The sequence below is a fragment of the Lynx rufus genome, unplaced genomic scaffold (assembly GCF_022079265.1).
Source record: "Lynx rufus isolate CCGP_SWC_20201006 ecotype Redwood Valley unplaced genomic scaffold, mLynRuf1.p SCAF_2, whole genome shotgun sequence".
Classification (NCBI taxonomy): domain Eukaryota; kingdom Metazoa; phylum Chordata; class Mammalia; order Carnivora; family Felidae; genus Lynx; species Lynx rufus.
In genome coordinates, this window is record NW_025814834.1 from 139,731,119 (window position 1) to 139,747,721 (window position 16,603).

Below are 16,603 nucleotides of genomic sequence, written 5' to 3' on the forward strand. Positions count from 1 at the left end.
CGGTATTGAACCTTTCAGCCTATGAATATAGTATATCTCTTCTTTTTCTTAAGCTTCTCTGATTTTTCACAGAAATATTTTCACAGAAATATTTTGTTGTTTTCAGTGTAGAGATCATACATATCTTCCACAACTTTATTCATGTTTGTTACTTTTTTGTGCTATTGTAATGTTAAATTTTAATTTTCTGATTGTTTATTGCTAGTGTATAGAAAAAGATACAAAGAAATATACAAAGGATTTAAAGAAAGATAATGTTTTATCCTATGCTTTTCATTAGATGCCCTTTGTCAGACTGATCTCTCTTATTCCTGTTTGCTGAGTTTTGATCCTGGCTGGATTTTGAATTTTCTTAAATGTACTTCCTGCATTCTTTTTCTCTTTCATACTTTTATTTTATGTTAATGTGGTAAATAAAAATTACAAATTAGTTGATTTCCAAATGTTAAGCCGTCCTCACATTCCTGGGATAAACTTCATTTGACTACGATGTTTTACTTCTTTTATATGTTGCTGAATTAGTTTTTCTTATATTTTATTACAGATATTTGGGTCTATGTTAGTGAAGGATATTGGCCAATAATGTTATTTTCTTTTAGTATATTTTTCAGGTTTCAGTATCAGGATTATGCTGGCCTCATAAAATGAGTTGGGATTTGTTTCTTGTATCTTCTGCAAGAGTTAATAGAAGACTGGTATTATTTCTTCCTTGAGTTTGATAAAATATACCAGTGAAGCCGTCTGGGCCTGTAGTTTGCCTGATAAAAATGCTTTTTTTATTATGAATTCAATTTCTGTAATAGTTATGGGGCTATTTTTTATTTTGATTTTCTGTTTTTTGTTGTCAGTTGGTTAGTTGTATTTTGCTTGGAATTTGTCCATTCCATTTCAGTTGTTGAATTTATTACATAAAGTTGTTCATATGATCCCCTTATTCTATTTTTATTGTTTTTAGAATCTCTATTAAGCACTTGGTATGTGCTTATCATCGTGGTATCTGCTTTACATAGATTATTTGATTTTACCTGGTTTTATTTAGATCCATTTAGATCCATTAGACCCATTAGTCCTTTCTCACTCCATGGTTATCCAAGTAGCTACTCATTTGTAAACACTCATTTGCCTGAGGAGCATTCCAACTCAGAGTTCAAAGCCCCAGAATATCAAGGGCCCCAGAAGCCACACTGATTTGCGCAGGTTGAGAATAGATGTCCAGTTTGGGCCTGTAGCTGGCCCATGGTATGATAGAGGAGGTTGCAAGACTGATACATATCCCCATTATGTAGGGTAGTATGAGAGTGAAGCCATCTGGGTAGTACTCTAGGAGAGCTTATCTGAAGTAATGTAGTGTTAAATTCTTTTCCCTTTCCTAATTGCTTGGTCATGCAGTCTATTTTATACATGCTACAGATTCCTGCAATATTTTTTATGTTTATTAAAAGTATAAATGCATCTATGAAAATGAAAATTACATTACTGGCAGCAGTTATTGAATGTTGAGTGGAGTAAAACTTGTATTCTCTTTCATTACATGAGATCTCTACATTGTGAAAAGGGAATTTTAACTATTTTAGTTGTAACCCTTGTCTCTTCTGAGAGATAAAAAGCCCATTACTTTTATAATCAAACTGGAAAGACCCTTATAATCTATAGAAAGGCTGCAGCCAGGGGCATGTACATTCAGTATATATTCTTTTTAGTTTTCTCTAAAAGTTTTTTTATTAACAATAAAACAAATCCAGATTTACTTCATATTATAATATCTTTTGTTCAGACACTGTTGAAATTCAAACCTGTTTATTCTTCTGCCAGATCTGCCTATTTTAAAAGGCATTTTTAAAAATAAAATATCATAGTGGTTACTGGGGGAATGAGGGAAGGGCTGTTCCTCTGTTCACCGGGGAACACCTCTCCCCGTCTAAATGCTTTGTATACCATATCCCAACCTGTGAGGCCACTTTAGTTTTGCTATTAACATAAGTGCTTCATAAACATGATTTGTTCATGACTACGTCTATAGTTTTGCTAACCTTCTCCCCAACACTTGCCAGATTTGAAATATCCTAGTCCTCAAGGTGCCTGAATGGCTCAGTCAGTTAAATGTCCGACTGCAGCTCAGGTTATGATCTCACAGTTCCTGAGTTCAAGCCCCACATTAGGCTCCACTGTCAGTGCAGAGCCTGCTTCAGTTTCTGTGTCTCCCTCTCTCTCTGCCCCTCTCCTACTCAGACTCGCTTTTTCTCTCTCTTAAAAATAAACATTAAAAATTTTTTTTAAAATATCCTAGTTCTCAACCGAGACCATCTATCAGGAGCCCAGTTGAAGTCCTGCACCTGCCATCAAGCCTTCCTGGACCTCTTCAGTGTTCTTTGCTCATCCTGTCCTCTAATTCTTCTGCCCCCCACAAGCAGGATGTGGATATGCATTGCCCATACTTTTCTCTCCTTCTAAGCTCACTAAGAGGAGGCACCTCTATTGCTGCCTTTTAGCAACTGACATGATGCTGAGTACAGCAAATAAATTTGACTGAAAATGATTTCTCATTTTTTGCCTTATTGAAATTTAGGATGAAATTTTGTTGTCAAATATTTAAGGGGGCAAATACAAATCTGTAGGGCAAATACTAATCAGTAGACCCCCTCCTTTCCAAAGTGCCTAGTCAATTTATAGAAAGCATTGGTTCTCTGGGTTCAGATAGGGTCCAGCCGGAGATATCTTTGTCCACAGTACTGTCTTTGAAGAGAACAAAACCTTATTGCCTGCTGTACAGCCTGGGTTTCAGCAGACTCTGAGGAATGCAGTCTGATCACAGGGCACAGAGATTTACACATGTAATTCATTGTAAAGTGAAAAGAAAATGTATTCCTGAGAATGAAAGCAAAGGTTTTAGAGTACGACAAGTGCTTCCACGGGCACCCTGACCATGGAACCACCCACAGAGTGAAAAGAGTACAGAATTTCAGAGAGAAAAGAAATCATGGTTTTCCAAAAAAAGAAATAACATGATCCTAGTGGATTCAGGAACTCTTTTTGTTAGTTTTTTTTTTCCTGCTATCTTCAGAAAAATGCTCACTTCTCAATTATTCTGGGTTCTCCATGGGTAAAATGTAGTTCTGGTCATCAGCATTATTGTCATCATTATAATCTTCCTTTTTCTCCTTCTCAAATAACCATTTGAATAGACATAGACAGGGGAGATTTTTATCTGGTAGGATAACAATTTGCCCTACACATTCCTTAAGCAGAATTCCATGAGAATTGTTTATACACCATGTCCACTGAGTCTGTCATGGTTCTGAATTTCTTGGCTAAGGAAATATGTGTGTTCTTAAGAATAGCCCATTTATTTGTATTTATAGGTAAACTCATTATAGTTATAAGCTAAAAGCATTGCCAGAGGTACTTATTTGGGAAGGGATGAGGCATATGGTAATTTGGAAATAAAGGAAGACCCTCAAATTAAAATGTTATATTGTATACTAATTGGTTTATTGTTGTAATACATCATTTTACCACACACCCTGCCTTTCTTATGTGCACATACCATTTAACCTCTTTGAGCCTGAATTTCCTTATCTGTACAATGGGGATAATGCATATGCGATCTATTGTGAGGATCTACACAAGGTATGAATAATTTAGCAAAGCAACTAGTACTCAGTGGAATCTCAAATTATTTCATTTTAACCATAAAATAATATCACCATTAGCTTCGAATGCTAATTCTGTTCTATCATATGAAAGGCAACAGCTTACAAATTATGAAAGCCTCTAAGAGTTTTATTACTGGCAACTGAGCCCTTTTAGTGGAGTAGAGAGCTGAATAGCAAGGAAGAACCCAAAAGTAAAAACTCGTCCATTTTAAATGTTAAATACCAGCTGAGATCTAAAAACCATTTCTAGTTTTGCTTGATATGTCTACTTTGAAAATTTGCACCATTCTGTAAGTAAAAACATACTTAAATATTTAAAAATGAAAGAAAAATTCCCTGCTTGTTTTCTCTTGTGCGAAGGTTACTGAACAAATAATATGATGAGTATATTTTACATATTCATATATTCATATGTTTTTAATTTTCACAAGCCAATTACATGAGTCAATTTACAGAACTCTCCATTCTTATTTCCAAAGAGAGTACATATGTTGGAGCATCTACTGTGAAAACTAAACCAAGTTGGAAATAACAATAATGTACTTATTTCATTAATGTTTTTTCTCTTGGCTGTGTGCCTTTTCTCTGTGTAAACGTGTCTGCACACTGGATTTCCTTCTAGATCTGAATGTCCTCACTGGCCATATTGAAGAATGTGCTTACTGTACTGTTTCATTAAACTGCTGTGTTATCGGGTAATTGTTTAAACATAATGCCATAGGACTATCAAAAGGAAAGGTGAACTAATGGCATTTGCAAATGTCAGGGATTATCTTAACACTTTTATTATAGTTTATAAAAAAGTAGGTTCAGGGCATTTCATGGCAATTATTTCTACAGAAATTGGTTATTTAAATAAATTGCTAATTATCTGAAGATGACAGTATTGAAAATGCTCCTAATGAGTTGTTTAATAAGTGTAGCTTGTGGTGGCCACCTACAGGTTGAAAATAGAAAGAACATATAGACTAATTATGCTTAGAAATCCCATATAAACGCCACATATTTTTCCCTCTAGTAACAGACTTAAAGACATTTATCTCTCCATGCCATTTTTTTTAGTCTTGGACAGTGTAGTTAGTTTCTGAGTTCTTCATAGATTATGGTTTTATTCTAAATCAATTTTACTTAGCTTTCACAATTATCTTTGTGCTATAATTCATGCAAATAATTATTGCTATAATTTAATCATCCAAACTGGGATAATTTTAGAGTGAAAGAGGATGCTACTTGTAATTACATCATGTAATTACAAATAAATATGGGTCCAATAACTGGGACTCTTCTGGGCAAACTAGGTTACATGATCACTCTAGTTCTAACAATTACTTACTTCCAAACCTTTAAGCTAATTCCTAGCCAACATTTATATAATGCTAATATTCTTGGTTCTCTCATACATGGACAGTATATCTTTATTAGTTACAAAATTATTGGCTCCTCTCTCTGTAACTTAATTTATATCTAAACATTTAAAATAAGGAAGTATAACATTATGGTTAAGAGCATGATATTGGCAGTTATGTAGACCTGGATTCAAATACTGAACCCATGCTTTCTAACTGAGTGATATTGAGAGTGAGGTATTTATCTCTGCGGAGTCCTGTTTACACATCTATAAAAATAGGGACAAAAAGATATCTGTGGTAATGCCATTGGGACATTGTATGTGTATACAAAAACACATAGGAAAATACCTGGCAATTAGAAACACTCAAAAGAGGAGTGTCTATATTGAGTGTGAGTTTATTTAATGTTAAAATTTTATTTTAACTCCTATTTGTTTCTTTTCTAAGTTAACTTAATCACTGGTATCTGTTGGAAAGCACAGAGCATGTAAAATTTCTTCTTAAATTACCATGACAAAGTTCATGGTGTCCTTGAATTTTGGATTGGAAGATACCATCTATTACAATATTTCCAATAGTAGAAAGGTCATTTCTATTGCATGCTACCTGCTCTGTATCCATCTAGGTTCAAGGGATAGGAATGTCCCAGTGTAGCTACTTGTGCTGCTGAATTTACAACAAATTGATAAAATAATAATAACAAAACCAATAATGTATGCTTACTATTAGTGCCAGTTATCTTTTAAGGAAAACATAATTGAAGCCTTTCTCTATGGTTACCCTTTAATATTTGAAGACAACTATTGGATTCCTTTCAGCCATTTCATACACTATGGTGGTGTGTGTGTGTGTGTGTGTTTACACACAGGCAGGGAGAGATCATTATGTTCTAGACATATTCTGAGTTTATTAATATTGTACTTAAAATATTGGATGAGGGACCAAATGTGCTTTTCTGAAGATGAGTATAGAATCATCACATATCCCATCTGTAAAAGTTGCACAACAGAAAATCTGATGGTGCCTATTTCTGTATTTTAAGTTTTCAAAGCATTGTAAAAAATAGTCACTTTTTATTGCAGAAGTAGATTATAAACGCTTTTTATCTAAAGGAATAAAACAATATGGAAGTGTAGATATCAAACCTGAAAGTTCCTCTTCAGTATCATCCCCAAGTACAAAACTCAAAATTCTATGCATTTACATGCCCAGATACTAAACGTAATCATACTTTTTGTTTTTAACCGAAAATGGAACCACATCATACATATTGTTCTGCTACTTCAACATTATATCCTAGAGATATTTCCATTAGTTTTAAAAATGTTCTAAGGTAGTGTATATGGGTGAACTATAATTTATTTAATAGCATAACTATTGGTAGTAATTTGTGTTGTTTTCACTATTTTGCTATAAAAAATAATACTTCAAGGAACATCTTTGTACATGTAACTTTGTGTCTAGGTACTAATGGAATGGATTCCTCAAAGTGGAGTTTCTAGATGAAAAGACGTATTTCAAGATATTCCAATTGCATTGTAAATCTTATAAAGATTTATTTATACAAATATATGCATTTATAATCATGTACCAAAGTATATCTTTTTTAGAAATGAAATGACATATGAACTACAAACAATCTCCAAATTTGATATCTAAGGGGTTAATTAACATCTCTGAAGTATTAAGTGTTTATCCCCACAGACTTATAGTTGAATGTTTATTTTTCTGATTAGTTTTCTCTGGCTTTGACAGTGATATTAGACCATGGATACTAAGAACTAGGCACTATGCCAAATGCTTTTCATGAATTACATCATGGATTAAATAATCCTCCCAGATTGCTCTGATATTGTCATTAATGTCCCTATTTCACAGATAGGGAAAACTGTGTTTGAGAGAGTTAAGGACCTTGCTCAAAGTCACACTCATATTAAGTAACTGAGCTGAGACATACCTTGTTGGTTGGACTTTAGAACCTATGCTCTTAGCATGAGTCCATAGGCCATACTGATACTGGTTTTCTTAGGCAAAGACAATCTGAAGATGATTCTCTTCATAAAGGCTGCACTGTCATTTCATAGTAACAGCTGAAAAGTACAGACTTTCATGTCACAGAGACTTGGTGTTTGATTCCAGTCTATCCCTTTTAAACTGTGTGACATCAAACAGGTTATTTATTCAGCTTGAGCTTCCCTTTCTTCATGTACGAAATAGAGATGACAGCATCTACCCTCACAGCACTGTGAGGGTTACATTGCACAATCTGCATGAAGCCTCAGCCTTAGGTCTGGCGTATGGAAATCACTTCATGAACAGTCACTCTTAATCCTTCCACTACCAGCAGCTAATATTTTCAGAAAGAAAAACAGCCCCCTCTTTGATGAATAGTCTAAATTCTTTTGCTTTAAAATAAAATGCCCGGCACATGGCTAGGTACCAAGTTATTGAATATGAATTGACTATGAACATATTGAATATATTATGAAGCAAATAAGCATAGTCATAAAGATATGAAGACTTAGGAAAAGATTCTTGAAATATTCAACTAAAATTAAAACATTTTCATAAGAAAATTTTCATTTTTTCAATAAAAGTAAAATAACGTCATAAACCAATTCTTTCTCTCATTTCTCCTTTTTAAATTTCATAGCTCTACCTACATATAACCCTGGATCCTTTTAGTACTTCAGTTTCTGGTTGAATTATGCTAATTTTCTCAGAGGACTTTAATCCATGTGTAAAGATGTATTTTTAAATAGCTGTGCTTCACATATTTATCAGTATATTAGGGTCATTAACATTTTAAACTTGTTTTAGTAAAGCATAAATTTTTTGGTGCTTGATTTATGTGTATTTTATAAAAATCAATCTTTCAACTGCTAAATCCTTGAAATTCTTGATTTGCTAATATTTTCTTTCTTCTATATGATATTAAAATTATTAACAATTAGACAGTCAAAGTTCAACTTCTAATGAATTTATTATCTACTTAATTCATTGTATTTTAATTAATGTAAGCAAATTAAAACTACATTTTCTTTTTGTATACACAGTGAGCACGAGTGAGTATTATAACTCACGTTCTGTTTTATTGCCAGCGAGGGCTATTATCAGGGAGTTTATTGTGGACTTAGCTCTAAGAATTAATTGTGCAACAGTAGCTGTCCTAGGAGTCAAATGATTAGGGAAAAAACAAACAGAATTAAACTCAATTATTCAAAATTCCAGTTATCCAAAATTAGCATATGTTCCACACTATCTTGCCCATTAAAAATTCCTTTCTCTTCAAGGATTTAGTCATGCAAAGTAAATCTCTACCTCCCTTTCACCAATAAACTTGAGTTCCGATGTTGTCATTAAAATTCTTGTATATTAGTTTAATGCATGCACTTTGGATTCTAAAAAAAAAACAAAAAACAAACACTTAAATATATTGGTGACTGCCTTTGAGATTTTTGTCTTTGGAGTCAGTTATAGTAATCTTACCAATATTATGACACTGTTGGATGAGAGCCGTTAGGAGAGGGGGCAAAGGGGGTGGATTGTGGTCCTCCTAAGGTTTCAGGGGATGTCAAATTCTACCATAATAGGCATCATGCTTTTGTCTCTAATAAAAGAAAAATTGGTTTCATTACATTACTAAATACACACCAAAAACATAACTGGCACTGTCAAAGTAAACTGAATAAATGCTCCCCGAAATCAGTTGTTCTTGTGGGTAGCACAGATTAGAATAGCAAATACCTGTGCAATTTTACTTCTGTGCTTAAATCATTTAATCCTCAAAACAGCTCTAATTTTATTATTAATAAAATTTTATTAATAATTTTATTAATTTTGTAATTTTATTATTTTATAAATGAAAAAACAGAGGTACAATGAGACTAAGAAATTTTCACAAAGTCACACAGCTTACAAGTAGTGGAGCTAGAATTTGAACCTAAGTGGCCCTGTTGTCTGTCTGATGCTGTAACTAGTTCATCCTCAAATTACCTTCTTTCTGAAATTCATATTAATAGTATTTATAAAATGTATGATGTTTAAATGAATGTGAATTTTTCCTAATGGAACATCTGTACAGAATGAATAGTTGGATTCATATTATTTGCCTTAAAACTACCTCCTAAAGTCACTGGGACTAGTGTTTTGGGTACCTATCCTTGGTGACAGTATGGTTAGGACACAAACTGATTAATTGGGATCGTTCTTGAAAGCTTTTCAGATTTAGTGCAATTCTTAAAAATTGAATAGGTGCTTAATAAACATTTTTTGGGTAGACAGATGGACAAATGAATGGATAAATAAGGTCTGAGTAAGGAAACTGATTAAGTCATAATATCTTAAGACTTACATATCAGTATATAATACTGTAGTTAATGGTAGCATTTTTTAAATGTTTATTTATTTTTGAGAGAGTGTTTATTTTTGAGAGAGAGACAGAGAGAGTGCGAGGGGCAGAGAGAGAGAGTGGGAGAGAGAGAATCCCAAGCAGACTCTACATTGTCAGCATGGATCTTGATGCAGGGCTTGATCCCAGGAACTGTGAGATCATGACCTGAGCTGAAATCGACAGTGGGACACTTAACTGACTGAGCCACCCAGGCCCCAACGTTAGTATTTTTTAAATTGCACTTAAAATGATATTGACTAGAGATAGTATCATTTTCTTAATGATTGATTGATTGATTAACTTTAATTTTTTTTTATTTATTTTTTTTAATGTTTGTTTTATTTTTTTTTTAATTTTTTTTTTTTAACGTTTATTTATTTTTGGGACAGAGAGAGACAGAGCATGAACGGGGGAGGGGCAGAGAGAGAGGGAGACACAGAATCGGAAACAGGCTCCAGGCTCTGAGCCATCAGCCCAGAGCCTGACGCGGGGCTCGAACTCACGCACCGCAAGATCGTGACCTGGCTGAAGTCGGACGCTTAACCGACTGCGCCACCCAGGCGCCCCATTGTTTGTTTTATTTTTGAGAGAGAGAGAGACAGAGCTCAAGCAGGGGAAGGGCCAGAGAGAGAGGGAGACACAGAATCGGAAGCAGGCTCCAGGCTCCGAGCTGTCAGCACAGAGCCCGACGCGGAGCTCGGACTCATAGACCGTGAGATCATGACCTGAGCCGAAGTCCGGGGCTTAACCGACTGAACCACCCAGGCAACCAGATTAACTTTTAATTAATCAGATTGATTAACTTTTAGTTAAAAAATCTCTGGCGGGGCACCTGGATGGCTCAATCGGTTTAGCCTCCCACTTGGCTCATGATCACGGTGTGTGAGTTCCAGCCCTACATCAGGCTCGCTGCTGTCAGCCTGTCGGTGCAGAGCCCACTTCAGACCCACCCCCTCTCTCTGCCCCTCCCCACTTGCACTCTCTGAAAAATAAATAAACATTTTAAAAAAATCTCTGGCTTATTATAATATTTTTTCTAGAACATGAATCAATCCAAAAATATTCTTTGAAGTGTCCCAAAGAAGACCCATGACCTCAGCACATTGATTTGCATTCTAAGATGTGACTATAAGGAAGGCCTAGACTGATTAGATGTCAAAAGTTACAGTTCATGTCTAGTCCACCAGCTTTTCCAGAGGGCGGCTTTAGAACGAATCAGAGCTCTTGGCAGCAGTGTTGGGACTCCAGTTCATTTGTTGTTTTCTTTGTTTGTTTGTTTAAACCTACAGCTTGTTTCAAAATTTGGAAATTCAGAATGTCTTGACCTTGATTGGAGCATTCCACGCAGTTGGAACAGGATGGCTTGATATTTCCCATTAGGCATGAGGTTCATCTGGCAACGTGGATGAGGGCTTAATTTAAATTGCATGTTGCCTATGAGTTCATTTAAGCTTAAAGGATTTCAATTTCTTGATTTAAACCTTTTCATTTTCTTAAGGATGGACACCACATTCAACTCCTTAAGCCTCTCAAACTGGCTTCTTCCTCCCTGGTCTTTGGTCTAAAATCATTAATTACTGTAGCAATGACAAAGTTGTAAAAATCCTTATCTGAATACCTATGACCCTTGAAATATTTATGTGTTTTAATTGACATATGTACCATTCTAAATAATATTTATATGTATTTTTCCCTTACACCGAAACTTTTATTTTTATCTTGAACCTTATTTCTTTATACCTATCATTTTAAAACTAAAAAGAAATTTCTATATAACAATTTAGAAAGATCCTTTTATATACTTTCAAAAGATTTCCTCCCAGAAACCTTTCATGGTAGATAAAAGTCATTTTTAAAACCTATTCCCCATAAAAATGCTCTCTGAGAACAGGTAGATTATATTTCATATTAAATCAGTTGAGTTACAAAGAAAACTAATCAAATGGAATTTATAATGGAAATAAAAACTGAATTTACTATTAGCCAGTAACAGAGGGATCCATTTCTTCATTTTTGGATCACATTTCCTCAGAGAACATAATTACTCTTAATTTTTAAGAATATACCTTTACTGGTTTGAAAGGTTTTTGTGTTCATTAGGTAGATTAGAAAGTTTTAGAAAAGAAAGAAAAACATGAAATAGAAAATGTCTTATTGACCTAATTGAACATCTTCAAATGCCACTGAGGATTTGCTGGTGTTTTTTAACACCTGTGTAATAATGTTGCCCTTTAAACGTAACTGGTTAAATTTTCAAAGCTGTGTTCTGGGATTTTGCCATTTGATGTCCATTAATATCAATTGGAGTATTTGGCCAAATCCCTGTGTACCACTTTGAAATTTTATCCCTTAGTGTTAATGATAGTCTTCTAACAGTGCAGTTAGAAATAAATTATTTATCTGCTTAGCTCAAATTTCCTTTACTCTCTAGGGTCAACTAAATGAGAAAAAAAAAAAAAAAGAATCCCAGTGTTTATCATTTCAAAGTAACATGTATGTAAAAGCCATCAGCTTAATATGTCCTGAACATATCAGGTATAAGGAGCACATAGATATATCTCTTCCTAAAATATTTATTTAAGTTACAGATTTCCTTTATAATGCTTTCATTTAAGTTTTATTCTTACTTTGATATCTTTTTTAGTACAGCTAAAGATTTGTATATATAAATATGTATGTGAGTGTCAGTGTGGGTATGTATTCTTGCTATGCATTCTCCTGTCTACTATGTTACCTACTCTATGGTTAAACCAGACAGACTGAGAAATCACTGATAAACATTTTGAGGTAGAAATAGGATCTTGGTGTTCAGTTTCTAATTTGCCCTCATTTTTCCTGCCTTATAATTTCAGTGTCTGTTATGGAACTCTGAAGTGTCAACATGGAACACTCTTGACTGAGAGACATTAGTATCTAGTGGAAGCTTTTTAAGGTGTGGGAGCAATAAGAACAGACATTTCCATACACATTTTTGGTGTTAATGCAAAAGCATCAGTTACAGATAAATTCAATATCATCTGAAATGCCTATGAACAAGATAAAAAAATGCACTAATTTTAAGGAAAATTCTTTGCGCTTCCTCAAAGAGAATGCTCCCATAAATACATATTGAAAATGCCAGTGGAGATGCTTGTGGTGGTGGAGGTGATGCTAAAGTACCCACCACATGAGGTGATTTTACCAGTTGCTTGTTTGTGGGGTTTTTTTGTGTGTGTATGGAACCCTGGTTTGAGGTAATGTCAAATTCTTGCATAGATAGAGCTATTTTTAGTTCAGAAAATACCTTTATAGAACATTGACTTATGAGTCCACACCAGAAATATCAAATTATATCCCAATATGATGAAAGCATTAATTTACTTCAGAGTGTGTTAACCCTTGAGAGTTGAAAGCAGCTTTAGTGCAGTTAATCATTTTAAAAATATCCCCCAAGTGTTCTGTCCATCCATGATGCTTTCATTATGATCAGGGAATAATATATTGGTAATGTCTGGCTAAGTATAAAAAATTAAGCACATACTCTTTAATTACTAAATTCTAGCAATTGTCCATACCTTGGTTGAAACTTTCTAATGTCTGAAAAATTATATTAGGCTCACTAAATTTCATCAAATTATGAGTAATACATGTAAAAAGCAATATGGAATCTGTAAGTTCATCAGCACCTTGAGTGTTTTCACAGTATCTCTATTCACACCAGCTGCTTTATACATAACAGAGCTGTATGTCTATTTATGCACTGTATGCGATTGTTTTTCTTTTTCAAAATCTGCTGTTCCTTGTTCTTTTTAAAACAGATGCTTGAACATTCCATATAATCTTTTACACATTACTGTATATCAAATTGTATTATGCATGTAATTTATGCAGGAGTTCTACAGTTGCTATATCCACTTGCATAACACGTTTGCTTGCAATAATAGCATCAAAAATTTTAAAGTAAATACACATCCATCAAATTAGCATACTATAAAACATGGCAATGTATATGTATTACATATATATATATATATATGTATGTATCTTAAATACAGATAAAGAAATTTGACTTTTGTTTAGGACAATACCACCATTACATAATAATAATTATAAGGCAGTATTTTCAACTAGTCAATATGCTAACCATTGATTATTCTCATTTTCTGTAGGCACAGCCATCAGACCTATTGCTTTGAGAGCTGTGACCTCCATTGCTCGTGCTTTGCCTGGATTTCCCATTTTGGCCACTGGTGGAATTGACTCGGCTGAAAGTGGTCTTCAGTTTCTCCACAGTGGAGCCTCAGTCCTTCAGGTAGTACTTGTGTTTGTCTGCCCCTTCAAAGAGCTCCATCGAACACATCCACTGTAAATTATGTGATAACAAATATATGTGTATAAGGTCTCCTGAGAAAGAGACAGTGTGTGATTAAAATGGCAGCACTCATTAAGTTACTGTTGTGAGTAGAGAACAAACCTGAGATTTATTCCCTGACCTATTAAGGACTTATGAACACTCTATCTTTGAAAAATATTTTTTTTCCTCTCTGTTGCCAGAATAAATGAAACCAGGTACCAAAATGCACACTGTAGAACTTGGAAAAAAACAAATATTTGAAGAAGTCTGGGTAAAAGTAAAATTTTGATTGAAAAATAAAATGAGGGGCACCTGGGTGGCTCAGTCGGTTAGGAGTCCAACTTTGGCTCAGGTCATGATCTCACAGTTCATGGGTTCGAACCCTGCATCAGGCTTCGTACTGACAGCTCAGAGCCTGGAGCCTCCTTCATTCCTCTCTCTCTGCTCTTCCCCTGCTTGCACTCTCTCTCTCTCTCTCTCTCAAAAATAAATAAAATGTTGGGGGAAAAATAAAGAAAAAGAATTGAAGTCAAGGGTAAGACCAATACACGAAATCTACCAAATTTGACTCTGAATTTCCTGGCAGCTAAAGCAAGGAAATTATTAGTTTCACAAAACTTTCCAAATATAAATATAAATTGATCAGCTTCTTGTGATATAGAGCTATGAGAAATTATTCTATTATTGTCATAATGCAATACTTTGAGATGTAGTACATTATACTCTTAATAGCACTCCTACATATAATTTATTACTTATTACTTATACACTTGCTTGTTATAATGTTGCTGAGCAAAGACTCAATACAGTGCCTCGGTGCATTATAGCATAATATCTGGCCCTGAGGCCAGATATGCAGGTTTAGATGGTCTAACTTGACCCAGGGATAAAATTTTTCATATGATTACTAGACTGTGACCTCTCAGATCATACGCCATTAATATGGATTCTTACTACCTAGCATTGAATGAAATTAGAAAGCATAGAGTTTAGCTTCAGTTATATTCTCTGGTAAGAAAGTGGAGAACAAATATCTCATGTTGCTAATTTGACAATCAGAGTTAACATCCTCTTACAAATACAATCTAAGGTAGAAATAATATATATCAGAATGCTAATAGAAGATATAAAGAAGAACCAAATTTCAAGACTGAAAATTATAATAACTAGAATTTAAAACAGTTAATGGGCTCAACAGCAGAATGGAGACAACAGAAGAAAGAACCAGTGACATGGAAGATAGAGCAATAGAAATTAACCTCTCTGGAAAACACAGAGAAAAAAGACTGAAAAAAACAAATGAACAGCACTTCGTGGAACTGTGAGACTATAACAAAAGATCTAACATTCAGAGAAGAGATCACAGAAGGACGAGATGACAAAGAAATAATGTTTGAAAACTTCCCAATTTTTTAAAAGGGCAAAATCCTGTAGATTCAAGAAGGTGAATGAACCTCAAATATGATAGATCTAAAGAAATCCATACCAAAACCCATTATAGTCAAACTTCTGAAAACTAGACCTTGGAAAAAAAGGACCTTGGAAACAATAAAAAAAAATTTCACCTAGAGGGAGAAAACAATTTTAATCAAAATAGACTTCTCATCATAAAGCATGAACTCCAGGAGGTGGAACAATATTTTTCAGTTGTTGAAGGAAAAGAACTACCAACCTAAAATCCTATATCCTTCAGGAACAAAGGATAAATCAACACATTCTTGGCTGAGGAAAAACTAAGAGAATTTTTTGACAGGAGACTATAACTAAAAGAATGGCTAAAGGAAATTCCTTAAAAAGAAAGGAAATATTAAAGAAAGTATCTTGGGACATCAGGAAGGAAGGAAGAGGGAAGGGTAAGAAGGAAGGAAGGAAGGGAGGAAGAAAGGAAGGAAGGAAAGATATAGGAAGAAGGAACACCATCTTCAAGAAAAATATGAGGATAATGTATGTCTAGGATTGAATATCACCTGAATTTACTTTCATGAACATGGAGAAATGTATGGACTGGAGGATGCAAGTGGGTTATGAGAGGGTTCCAGAAAAGATGCTTGCTTATTTCCAAACATGTAGTCTTAGGCAAGTCACACATGAGGGTGAAGATTGTTGACATTCTTCCATGTGCTGGTTCTAGCTGCTGCTACATACAGTATTTCCACACCTACCCAAGAGTGAAATTGTTTTATTGTCCTTCACTTTATTGCACTTTAAATACTACATTTTTTACAAATTGAAGATTTGTGGCAATCCTGCATCTGACAAGTCCACTGGCACCATTTTTTTCAAACAGCATTTGCTCACTTTGTGTCTTTGTATCACATTTTGGCAATTCTCACAATATTTCATGCTTTAAAATTGTTATTATATCTGTTTTGATGATATAAGATCAGTGATTATGACTCACTAAAAGCTTAGATGATGGTTGGCATTTTTAGAAATAAAGTATTTTTTAATCAAAGGATGTACATTTTTAGACATAATGCTATTGCACACTTAATAGACTATAGTGTTGTATAAACACAAGTTTTATATGCACTGAGAAACCAAAACAATTTCATTTCACTTACTTTAGTGCATTATTTGCTTTATTGTGATGAGCTGGAACTGAACCCACAATATCTTTGAGGTGTGCCTGTACTTTGACACCAGTTGAAGCTTGAAGGATGAAAGTAATGTAGCCAAAGTCACATGACTAGTGCTAGGGACAGACATCAGGTTTTACAACTGTAAAGCCAATGCTCTTCCAACTGCTCACATTGCCGACCCCCTCCTAGAACCTCTAAGATGCGAGTATCAGTAATAGGCAGGTCTTCCCCACCTACTCAAGGCTCACATATTCAGGCTACAGCTTATTCCTTAGAGTACGGATGCTAAGAAG

At 34.4% G+C, this 16,603-nt stretch overlaps 1 protein-coding gene across 1 annotated transcript in view; it reads left to right on the forward strand.

Moving 5' to 3' along the window:
- The window catches only part of DPYD (dihydropyrimidine dehydrogenase), an 862,187-nt gene that overhangs the window by 692,063 nt on the left and 153,521 nt on the right, over positions 1–16,603 (forward strand). The window contains exon 19 of the mRNA XM_047084253.1: positions 13,544–13,686. Coding sequence (XP_046940209.1) covers positions 13,544–13,686 — 143 coding nt within the window. The remainder of the gene's footprint in view (positions 1–13,543; positions 13,687–16,603) is intronic.